The sequence below is a fragment of the Symphalangus syndactylus genome, chromosome 6, assembly GCF_028878055.3.
Source record: "Symphalangus syndactylus isolate Jambi chromosome 6, NHGRI_mSymSyn1-v2.1_pri, whole genome shotgun sequence".
Taxonomy (NCBI): domain Eukaryota; kingdom Metazoa; phylum Chordata; class Mammalia; order Primates; family Hylobatidae; genus Symphalangus; species Symphalangus syndactylus.
Window position 1 is genome coordinate 145,947,001 of NC_072428.2, and position 12,218 is coordinate 145,959,218.

At 47.7% G+C, this 12,218-nt stretch overlaps 1 protein-coding gene across 1 annotated transcript in view; it reads right to left on the reverse strand.

Annotated features, from left to right (window-relative positions):
• LOC129476874 (uncharacterized) overlaps positions 1-12,218 on the reverse strand; it is a 322,482-nt gene that overhangs the window by 138,158 nt on the left and 172,106 nt on the right. The window contains exon 6 of the mRNA XM_063642394.1: positions 3,832-3,979. Coding sequence (XP_063498464.1) covers positions 3,832-3,979 — 148 coding nt within the window. The remainder of the gene's footprint in view (positions 1-3,831; positions 3,980-12,218) is intronic.

Genomic DNA, 12,218 nt, shown 5'->3' on the forward strand with positions numbered 1-12,218 from the left:
CAGCGGAGCCAGCTGCTTCCACATTAGTCCTGTCCCTGGTAAGACTGCCCTAACATTTAGGTTCTATCACAAGGCAAATACCATGGAAATCTGAATTTATGATAATGATTGTATATATTTTTACGAAAAAAAATGCTTAGGCAGACATTTTCTTTTGGGATGCTGGATTGAGCCATAAATCCAGCCTAAGGTATACCTTTGGGCCTCTTAGTGAAGTAACTGATTCCATTAAGAGTAGAAAGATCCTTCAAAAACAGCTGTGGAACAAATACAACCTGCAAACAGCAGGTCTGAAACAGACCCTCCCTCGTCAACCACTTCTCAACTCCTGCAGCCCTACGCCTATCAACACAGACGTCTTAGAGTCTCTGGGACCTCGTTCTATAGGGGACTTGTCTTTTTTAGAGTCTGAAATTAGCATTTCTCCCTTCAAACTCCCCCACTTTAAATTAACATGAAAAGGCTAAACTTTAATAGAAGAGCCGCTCAATTATGATCTGGGCAATGGATGGGTGTGAATTCATTTATTCTACAAATATTTATTGGGCCTTCGATATGGAGAAGGCCATTCTAGGCACTGAGAAATGCTGTTACACTGTGAAATGTTCTACCAATTAAATGCTTCTGTGTCTAGAATGGTTTACAACTAACTCAAAGCGCTCTGTGCAATGGATCCCTGAAGTGAGCGGCGTGCTGGCCACAAAGAGTTTCATCACTTACTGTAAATCACATAAACAAATAAGAGCATTATTTAAATGAGGGCCCTTTACTTACAGAAACTCTATTGCAGTTATTTTCTTTCAAGATCTAATTAGATTTAAAGCTTCATTTGGAAAACACAAGATGAAAATGAACCTCTTATCCTAAGGGCATCTGGATGAGAATCAAATGCATACATGATTTTTTTTTTTTTATCATACAGCAAATTTGCCCAGGTCATAATCAAACAAAAGACCTCTGTTCTATGAGTGTAGTAAGAGGAAGAAAAAATAAACTCAGCCATGTCTTGTGACAGTAGATGCTCATCCTTAGTGTGTTCATGATTGATTCCCTTGTTTTTGACACTGTTTTAGGAAGATTAGCACTAATTCGATGAGTCCCTGTACATTTGAGATACACAAATTTAGGGATTATATTGAAACTCCCAAAACAAACATACACTACACTGTACTTTTAGGAGTCAATATAAAGTATTCTGAAATTGAAAATAAACAAACAAGTAAGTTACACCCATCCTTAAAGATGTACAATGAGTAACATGGCCCTTAGTAGGGCCTTTAAATATTTGAATGATTGGCTGCATGAGCCAGTGAGACAACTCTGTGGACAACTTTTGAACTTGGCCCGCTTGGAAAGCACATGCCTTTGTCAGAAGCTCATTCTATCAGGCCACAGTATTTGTTACAAAACATACAAATATAACTGCTTTCTGATTTTAGTAACTATATTTTTTAATGTTCCTAAAACAAAGCATATGAAGAAGAAACATGCTTGTATTATTCATTTTGCCAAAAGATTGTTAAATTTAAAGGGGCTGCAGGAAAGTTCTCTCGTACATTAAGCTGCCAGGTGCATTTAAGTGGTGGTCTATAAAAGCAGTGACTTTCTGGCTGGGGTGGTGGCTCATGCCTGCAATCCCAGCACTTTGGGAGGCTGAGGCAGGCAGATCGCTTGAGCACAGGAGTTCGTGACCAGCCTGAGTAACATGGCAAAACCCCATCTAAAAAAAAAAATAAACAAATACAAAAATCAGCCAAGCGTAGTGGTGTGCACCTGTAGTCCCAGCAACTCGAGAGGCTGAGGTGGGAGGATTGCTTTAGCCTGGGAGGCGGAGGCTGCGTGAGCTGAGATCATGCCACTGCACTCCAGCCTGGGTGACAGAGTGGGACCCTGTCTCAAAAAAAAAAAAAGAAAAATTAAAAAATAAAGTGGTGCCTTCTTGACCACACTCAGCAGAGACAGATAAGGCACAGAAATGTACAGTTCAGAGGAGCCACTGCTGAGAGATTGGTCGGGAATGACTATCAGGCGACCTCTGGAAAGACCAAGTCTGTGTGAGTCCATTGTAGAGATTCTATTCACATTTGCTCTGTGACCACATCTACCCAGTCGCGTCCGTTGGTCCCTGTGCAAGTTGCCTCTTTGCAGTGACACTTTCATAGATTTCTTGAGGAGTCACTGACTGGCAGACAGTGGCACTTTTAACAAGATGGAAACACCCTGTGCAGATAATTAAGAGTCCCAGAGAGAGGAGAAGTAGTGCTTCCCGCATCTGCTCCTGCCTCCAGCCTCCTGGGTCCACTCAGCTCCATCCACTTCCTCCGTCTGAGCTTCCCGGGGCCTTCCAGCCACCAGGTGAAGAAAGCATGTGAGAAGCCGTTCACTGGTCACAGTGTCCTTCACTGGCTTTGCCAGGTTTCCCCTAACAGGAACGGGTTTCTCATTCCAATCTGCACATCAGGGTGCTGAGCACCTGCATGTCGGGGTGCCAAGCCACCTGCGTGTCTGGGTGCCGAGCCACCTGCGTGCTGGGGTGCTGAGAGACCTGTGTGTCGGGGTGCTGAGTGACCTGCATGTTGAGATGCTGAGAGACCTGTGTGTCAGGGTGCTGAGCACCTGCATGTTGGGGTGCCGAGCCAACTGCGTGTCAGGGTGCTGAGCACCTACTTGCTTGTCCTCACTTATGCCCCTTCCTTCTCTGGCCCTGGACTCTCAGCCCCTGCCTGGCCACCTGGGTGTAGACCTCACATGGCTCCAATCTGAGTCACTTCTGCAGTCACTCCTGTGCCCACGGCTGCTCCCTGGGAATGGATGGAGGGTGGGCTTGGTGCCTGGCCTAGAAGATGAAAGAAGAGGGGGCCCTGTATGGACACCTCCACTCTGCCCCTGCCAGAGTTAGGGAAGAGGGAAGGAGAACGGGCTGGCTCAGATGGGGCACCAGGTCCCTTAGATGCCCAGGAAGGGAGCCGTCGAACCCCTGGCTCACGGTGCATCCTCCTCTCCTGGCTTCCCCTAACAGCTGTTTTCCACACAGCCTATGTGATAGCAGGCTTGTTTGGTCATATTTCTGCCTAATTATTTCATGTTCAAAAATCATTACTGACTAAACGATGAAATCCTTAAGGGCCCCTGGCACTTGCCCAGTGGAAAAGTCAGTGAAGAAATCGACACTGATGCCTCCCAAGCCCAAGCTGAGGTCGAGACAGCCCTCCCTTCTAGACCAGCAGGTCCAGCTGCCAGCCCCTCCACGGGTCCTGAAGGCTCAACACCCAGGCGGCGATTCCCCTGCACCCCGGCCTCCTTGAGGGTCCCTGTCTCAGCGCCACCAGCTACACACACCAAAAACCAGGGCACACTCCTTGACACACTTTCCATTTCATCACCAAAATCAAATGCAAGCTGCTACCAACGTCCCATCCGGCTTTCCCCTGTGCCTGTGCTTTTTCCACTCTCCACACAATTGCCGCGGCCCTTCTCCCACCCCCATCCGAGATACCGCCGCTTCTCACCTGCCTCCGGCAGTAGGTCCTGGTTGTGTAGGACGGACCACACTCTCTGCAGCCCATTCCCACACGACAGCCAGAGTGTCTGATCTGCCACTGATCTGATTGGGTCACTCCTACACCCAAAATCCTCCCGCGGCTCTCTGTGACCCTCCAAAGCGATTCCAGACCCATTCTCCTGCTTCTTCATAAGCCCCCATCGACCTCACCTCCCATCCCCCAAGGCCGTAATCAGTCCCTCTGGCCTCCTTCCGCCAGCTCGGCAGCATCCTCGCACTCCCGGCTTTTGCATAAACTGCCCCCATTGCTCTTCACCCCCCTCACTTACCTCATTCTCATTCTTCCAAATGCTACTTCCTCAGCAAAGCCTCTCCCCGCTGTCAACTTCCCTCTGTACATGCTCACGACGCTGCACTTGTCCTCCCTTCGTACCCTGTGATGGCTCCACTTCCTGCCACATGGACTCATGAATACACCTAATAAATAAATAAATAAATCTAAAAAAACCAAGCAAACAACAGAAACCACCGCTGTGCACTCCTGCATCACATCAGATCCAATTTACCTCAACAAGAGGTTAACTCCTTCCAAAGGTGCTGTGTTTCCTAAGTGGTGCAAAGAAGACCATTGCAAACTCTGGCATTTAGGACGTTTCTACGACAATTCATGACAGTGATGATGAGACTGCGTGCTCAGAGAAGCCACAGAGCAGAGGGTACACAGACCCTGCAGAGGCACAGCAGGGCCTGGAATTCAGCAGGGGACTAAGGCACCCGGAGTCACACAGTGGGAGGCCATAACAAACCCCAGCCCTAAGGGACCAGGGAGAGAGTGATTACCCAAACCCACTGTCCGCAGGCGGAGAAATGAGACCCCATCCAACCACAACCTGGCAGGAGAGTAGCCAGGAAATAAAGGCCCCAGCCTCTCCCCTTACCCCCTTCTGATCTTACACCAGGGCCTTCCATTGCCCAAACCCAACCAAAGGCCAGAGCCCTGGAAGGTGGAGTCCATAGAGACCAGCCTCCCAGGACCCAGACCGGATGTGGAATGTCAGCATATGGGTCTGAAAGGACAAAGAGGGACTTCCCGGCACACCTGTTTCTTTTGCCAGGTGAACATAAGAGAAAGATGATGGAGAAAGCTCCCACCTCCAAGAGCTGAGGTCTCTCTTCTCTCACACACAAGGCCTTGTTTTGTGTGGGGTTTAGTGAAGCAATAGGTGCTGGCTGGTGGCACAGCTCAGAGCTCATGCATCGTACACAGGTGTCCTGCGAGCATCTCTCCTCAGAACTACAGGAACCTGGTTTAGGAACCGCACTCCTGGGGCCACCATTGCCCTGTCCAGGGAACAGGGCTGACCGTGTGGCCCTTGCTCGTCTTCCCCTTTTTTCTTATGATACAAAAACTAAAACTGGAGGCATTTTGAGCACCTTACAAAATGTGCAGCTTCCAAACTTGTGTGACATTGGCCAAGCTGCCTTTCCGAGCTAATCAGGTGCGTGAACATCACGGCACAGTAGACAACCTCCAGGGCTGGCCTCAAACAGCCTCTCTGCTTCACCTCCTCAAGTGCATTAAGACGTTTTCAAGCTTGCTTGCAAGTTCCAACCTTAAAATCCTGATTATTTATTTATGCCCTTTTTGTCTAAGAAGTTAAATCCCCAAAGCATCTCAATTTAGATCAAAAGCAATTTACCAAACGTCACCTGGCGCACCTGTGCCTTGTGATTTGTTAATTACCTGCTTAGCATTTCCAGAGCTGCGAGGCAGAGCCGCAGCCTCATTGGCTGCAGGGAGAAACCTCTGATACTCGTCTCCTGCATCACAGCCTTCCAGAACGCCTGGGGTGTTCACCAGGTGAAGCTGCTCCACCAACTAAGCCACATGCACTGCAGCAAATTGCTCTTATTTTCCAGGGTGAAGAACTCGGCGTGGAGCAAACACACACGTGAATGCAGTAAGCTGCTGACATATTTCCTGGCTACCTGATCAAATTCTACAATGGTCCTAATCTGTCTTATCAGCAGCGTCCTATCACATGTGAGATCATCAAACAGCAGCGCCCCGTTTATTCCCCCAGCGCCTTTGGTTGACAATTTGGCATTAGAATATTAGGAATAACAGTAATTATGGCTTTTACAATTGCTTCAAATGAAAGAGATCATTAAAGTGCACACATGAAAAGATGATCTCATTTCTGAGATAGCTCTGTTAGGTTTTCTTCCTTTTTTTAACTTTTTCTCCTTCTAAGTTCTTAGCAATCATCCCTGTGAGTGTTTTCTCTGTAGCTGGGGAAGCAGCAGAGGAATGAAAAAGATAGGGGGTTTGTTAAACAGCACAGTGCACAGACGTTTTTTGTCCTTCCTCCCACCCCCCAGTTTTCTTGTGAAGAAACAGAAAGCATAACCTTTTCTGAACTCAACACTGCCAGGGAGGGCCAGGGAAGGGTGGCATGTGCCAGCTGCTGGCCTGCCTGGGTCACATGCATGGAGTTTTTCCTTTTTAAGTTAAGCTCTGGGGAAGTTAAGTACACTCCATGCTTTGAGGCATCTAGAAAATTAAGATTATAAACTTCACTGGCTTCCGGAAGTAATAATAAAGACGTAGCTCAATGCCTCTCCTCCACAGAGGCGCTCTGATCCTCCATGTAGAAGTGATCACTCCCCCATTGAGCTCCCACTGTACTTTATTTTTATCTCTTCCATGAAACTTGCCACGTTTTGACTTGCACCCTAATTGTAATTATGTCCCAGCTCATTCATGATGCTGCAAGTCCCTTTAAAGCCAGATCCTATCGCTGACTCCTCTATATCCCTCTTCTGCACCCAAACTGCCTCCCCTTGGACCTGCACATGTGCACCACTCCCGGCCTGCGCTCAGGGCTGCCGCTGAGCCACCTGGTTTACCAGCTCCTGCATGGTTCGTGTCTCTTGGAGTCTTTACTCGTCTGCAGGATTTGCAAGATCTTCCCAATCAGAGCTTGTATTTCCAATCTCACTTCATGTTCTAAAACTCCATCCGAATTTCTTCCCAAACATCCCACACTATCCCAGTCTTACCACAAGGTCTTGATATATTGATTAGAAGAAATGGTACCTTGGGGGGCGGGAAGTTATCATAGCAATCACAGTTAAATAAATCCTATCCTTCATAAAATAATGGAATGAGTAATCTAAAAAAATACAATGAATAATGAATCAAGATCAATTGACTTCCAGCTGCTATGAAGAAAAACAGGCTCTGGTTCGTTTTCTACAGGAGCGTGAAATGAGTGGAGCTTCTTCATCCACAAAATGTGATTCATTTGGATAATGGCACTCACCTGGCTCTACATGTGTTGCGTGTTCCAGGACCTGGGGGTGTCTTCACACTAATAAATATTCATTTATGATTGTAGTTGTGCAAACTGAAAAGATATATGTCTGTTTATTCACATCAATGATGATAGTTGGACTAATTCCAAAGCAATACAAAACCAAACAACGCAAGCAGTGCGGTGCTGTATGTGGTGGGAGCGAGTCCTCGCGTCGGAACACCTGGGTTCAAGTCCCTCCTCAGCTAAAGAGCCCGTGTGCCCTCAGGCCCTCAAGCTCCTCAGGCTCCTCAGGCTCATCAGGACATGAACTGAAGGGAACAGAGTCAGGACTTTTCAGATCTAAACTGTGCCTGCCCAAAGAGAGTTTTTATCCTTTATAGAAACCCCAGAACTTCCAACAGGTCAAATAAAAACCACAGTAATTCGAAGGCAGAAGCTGCTTGTATCTCTATGGTGGAGCCTTTTGCTCCTATTTCTTCTGTATCTCTCAATGACCCTACCAAAATGGCGGCCTTTGGGAAGTCTCCAAGCAGCACCATTGACAGACAATGTACCAGAGACTCTAGGATCTAACCAAAGGTGGGGAACGGTTATTTGAGTTATAGCCTCTCGGGCACACCAAAAGTCAAAGCAACCAAAAATTGTGAAGGAGGAAAGCATCTGCATTTCCGCTCTTTCTAGAGTGGCAGTGTGAAAACATCCCGGCCCGCCATGCTCAGCCCGAGGTGCAGACTTTGGAGGAAATTGCTCTTGCCAGGAAGGTGCGCCCTTCCCAGCTCCATTCCAGTCTAGAATTAAATTGCCTGTGGTTGATATCAGCACCCAGAGCAAATCATGGGATGGGCCAGAAGGCACAAACCACGTCTCCTCACACCCAGGGTCACCAGGTGCCCCAAACACTGCGCTGAATGCTCAGAGTGAGCCTGAGTGAGCCCTGGAGGAGCACAGAGCCCCGGCCTCTTGCCCCACTGGCCTGGCATGGAGCCACCCTGTGTTCATCTCCTGGGGCTGCTCTCACAAATGACCACAAACTTGGTAACTTCAAACAGAAATGCATTTTCTCCCAGTTCTGCAGGATGGAAATCCAGTATCAGAGTTAGTTCCTTCTGAAGGCTCTGGAGAGCGTCGGCTCCATCCCATCTCCTCCTGGGAGCTGCTGGCAATCCTTGGTGTTCCTTGGGCACAGATACATCACTCCAGTCCCTGCCTCCACTGTCACATGGAACTCTCCCTGTGTCTGTCTGTGTCATGGGGTCTCGGGCCTACCTGATTAGTCCAGGAGGATCTGATCTTGAGGTCCTTAATTACAACTGCAAAGACCCTTTTGTCCAAATGAGGTCCCATTCATGGGCTCCAAGTGGACTAATTTTGGGGGGTTGGGGAGGCATCATCCAACCCCTTGTGCAGCATTCTTCCTCAGGATGCTTAAAGTTGTGAAGCCTTTTACTACTGTTTTTCTGTATCTCTCAATGAGCCTAACAAAATGGCAGCCCTTGGGAAGTCTCCAGGCAGTGCCATTGACCAACAAGGTTATCGCCACCCCAGTTTTCCTGTAAAGCATCCTGGGCTTGCCTTTCCAAACTCCTGGAAAGCAAGAACAAAGGTCTTTTTAAAAAAAAAATTACCATATAATTGGCACATATTAGTCACTTCATGTTTAATTGAACGGATCATTTTTGAGTAAACTTTTCTTGTGATAGCCTGTGGTTGTTGCATTATTTCCCCAAGAATGCACTTTGTGAATCTGGATCATGGATAAGAGAGAAGAAAGAAGAATAGAGAATATTGTCTTTTCAAACATTCATTCAACAAACTGATTGCCAGCCATGCATGCAATCTGTGTAAAGGGCTGGAAAGAAGCAGCTGAACCGAGAGCCCGGTCCCCTCAGAACTCACAGCCCAATTGGGAATTCACTACTGATCCATGTGGTCAGGCAATCATGCACTTGCAGACAGGTAAGGGCACAGAGGAGGAAGCAGCTCGCTCCGGAGTGGGGGAGATGTCTCAGGAATGGGCCTGCACTGGGTGGGGAGAGAAGGAAGTTCAGAGCCAAAGGAGGAGATTTGGGAATTCTACAGGTTTGGGGTGGGAAATGGAGGAAGGCAAGGCTTAAAGTATGAATGGAAGCTGGTTTGGGAATTATCTCAAATGCTACCTTGAACCCCTCCCTGTAGGAATGGGGTGTAATGAAGCCATTGGGCACAACAGCTCCCCGCTTCTGCAGCTGGCAACACCCTCACCCCCACCAGGGTCTCTGACATGGAGGTGAAGGCTGCACAGAACACCCTTGCCCCTGCTGGGGCCTCTGATGTGGAGGTGCAGGCTGTACAGAGCACCGTCGCCCCCGCCAGGGTCTCTGACGTGGAGGTGAAGGCTGCACAGAGCACCCTCACCCCGCCATGGTCCCTGACGTGGAGGTGCAGGCTATACAGAGCACTCTCGCCCTGTCATGGTCCCTGACGTGGAGGTGCAGGCTGTACAGAGCACCCTCACCCCGCCATGGTCCCTGACATGGAGGTGCAGGCTGTACAGAGCACTCTCGCCTCTGCCGGGGTCCCCGACATGGATGTGCAGGCTGCACAGAACACCCTCACCCCTGCCGGGGCCTCTGACGTAGAGGTGCACTACAGAACTGCAGGGGTGGCCATTCACATCGCAGTCTGTGAGAATGATGCTCCTAGGCTTACGCAGTGTTCAACAATGCAGCCAGATGGGGCTGCCCTGCTCTTCACTCTTTCTTCGCACTTGTCTTGGTCCATTTTCTGTTGCTTATAACAGAATATCTGAAACTGACTCACTTGCAAAGAAAAGGAGTTTATTTCTTACAGTTATGGAGGCTGAGAAGTCCCAGGTCAAGGGGCCACATCTGATGAGGGCCTTCTTGCTGGTGGGAGGTCTCTGCAGAATCCAGAGGTGGCCCAGGGCATCACACAACTTGGGGGGCTGAGTGTGCTGGCTCAGGTCTCTCTTCCTCTTCTTACAAAGCCACCAATACCCACTCCCAGGTTAACCCATTCATCCATCAACCTATGAATAGATTAATCCATTCCCAAGGGCAGAACCCTCATGATGCAATCACCTCTTCAAGGCCCCACCTGTCAATACTGCCACTTGGGGGATTCAATTTCAACAAAAGTTTTGGAGGGGACGTTCAAACTGTGGAACCACCCCTAACAGTTCTTCATATAAAAAGCAGGGTTTTGCAGTTAGATATTTTGGGACTTGAAACTATCACCAGTCATGCATTAGAACTTATCAGAATAAAGCTGACAGACTGTCCTAAAAGCTTGCTTGGTAACCCATCCTAGCATTTATAACATATAAATAAATCATGTCTATTATAGCTGTGCAGAAATCCCGCAACAAGAGGGCAAATAAGAGATGATAAAAGGTTGCCAAACTGGGAATGTGTCTACCCGGGTATTACAGGAATTATTTTAAGGTTTCATTTACGAAGGGAGCATAAGAACAGATTTATGAAATGGGAAGAAGCTCAAGTTACGCACAGTGGCCTGAGCAGTTGACTTCCCGTCTTTCTGAGCCTCAGGTTGCAACACCTATAAAATGGGACATCAGATGTTGCCTCTCTATTTTATGGAGTGACTGCCAGGATCTTACATGAAAGCTCGTGGGGAAGCTTAAAGGGAGAGATTCATGTAAAATACCGTTATTGTCAGGGAAGGAGATAAGGGGCACTGACTCTTAGGACTGGGAAGGAAGTAACGCACACCTCCTTTTACAGTACTGAGCTTTCTTCTCCTCCCCATTTGCATTCCATTCTCTAACACATTGGGGAGGTCATTAAAAAGCAATAACTCTGCACGAAAAAATAGAGTTGGCAGAGAGCGGAGAATCTGGCTTATACCTACAGATAGAAATGGGAGAGGAGGGAGAGAAGACAATCTTAGGAGACCTGGGCCAAAGTATTAGCATGCTGCAAGGGCGCATTAGCGAGTCTGTACGCATTACAATAGTGCTTTCAGCTTACTCAGGCCCAGCAGCTCAATACAAGAAAGATAGACAATTTGGAAGAGGTTCAGAGAAGAACAGAGTAACAACAATATTAAGGGGCTGGTTTCAAGGATTGATTTAGGAAGAAAGATTAAGGACGCTAAGTGTGTACAGCTTTCCTAATCACGGACTAAGTGAAGACAAGACAAACATCATCAGATATTTAAAGAGTAGAAGCAGTGAGGATAGAAGGGGATTATTTCGACGAGATTCTCAATTTATGCAACATGGTGTAAACTGTCATAAAAAGCTCCAGGATGAGGACTTGGCTCATTCAGATGAAGTGGGAAATGGAGTTCAGCTGGAAATAGTTTACGGCGCTGCACTTATTCTCACAGAGAAGTCGCTCTCTCAAGACATTAAGGCTGAAAGCTGAAGTTGATCTTCATTTAGGGAATGGGAGGCTACATTCACATTAAAATAAACCAGCACCTTGGCAGGCCATAAACTGGCATGGATGGGATTCAGGCAAGGACACCAATTGCCCATCCCAGTCTCACCATTTCCCAGGGAGCCACCACGGAAGAGTGTAAAGCCATGGGCTACTCATGCCTGCCAAGGAGAAAGAGATCTCACAGTGTCTGACTTCTTAACTCATCCCCCTCCTCCATGCTCTGTTGACCAATATTTTAGCTCTACCATGGTCCTACCTACTCACATCAGGTATTACTATTACTAATAATAAACATGCTTTTTTGATTTCTTGTTTGCCATTGCCTTTGGTTGTTTCTCATGAATTTTGTTAAGTTTTGTTGCTGTGGTGGTGGTGGTAGTGGGGTTGGAGATGGTAGAGGTGATGGTAGTGATGATGCTGATGGAAGTGATGGTGGTAGTGGTGGTGATGACAATGATGGTGGTAGTGGTGATGATAGTGATGATAATGGTGGTGGTGGTGATTGTGGAGGTGATAGTGATTATGATAATGGTGGTGATGATTGTAATGGTGGTAGTGGTGGTGGAGGTGATAGTTATGGTAGTGGTGGCAGCAGTGGTAGCAATGATGATGGTGATGGAGGTGATAATGATGATGATGATGGTGGTAGTGGTGGTGGAGGTGATAGTTATGGTGGTAGTGATGGTGATGGTGGTGATGACAATGATGGTGGTAGTGGTGGTGACAGTGATGATAATGGTGGTGGTGGTGGAGGTAATAGTGAGCATGATGGTGGTGGAGGTGGTAGAGATTATGATAATGGTGGTCGTGATTGTAATGGTGGTAGTGTGACAGTGATGATAGTGATGATAGTGGTGGTGACACTGATCATCATGGTGGTGGTGGTGATGGGAACCGTGGTAGTGGTGGTGGTGGAGGTGACAGTAATGATGGTGATAGTGGGGTGGAGATGTTATGGTGGTGGTGGTGGTGGTGATGGTGGTGATAGCA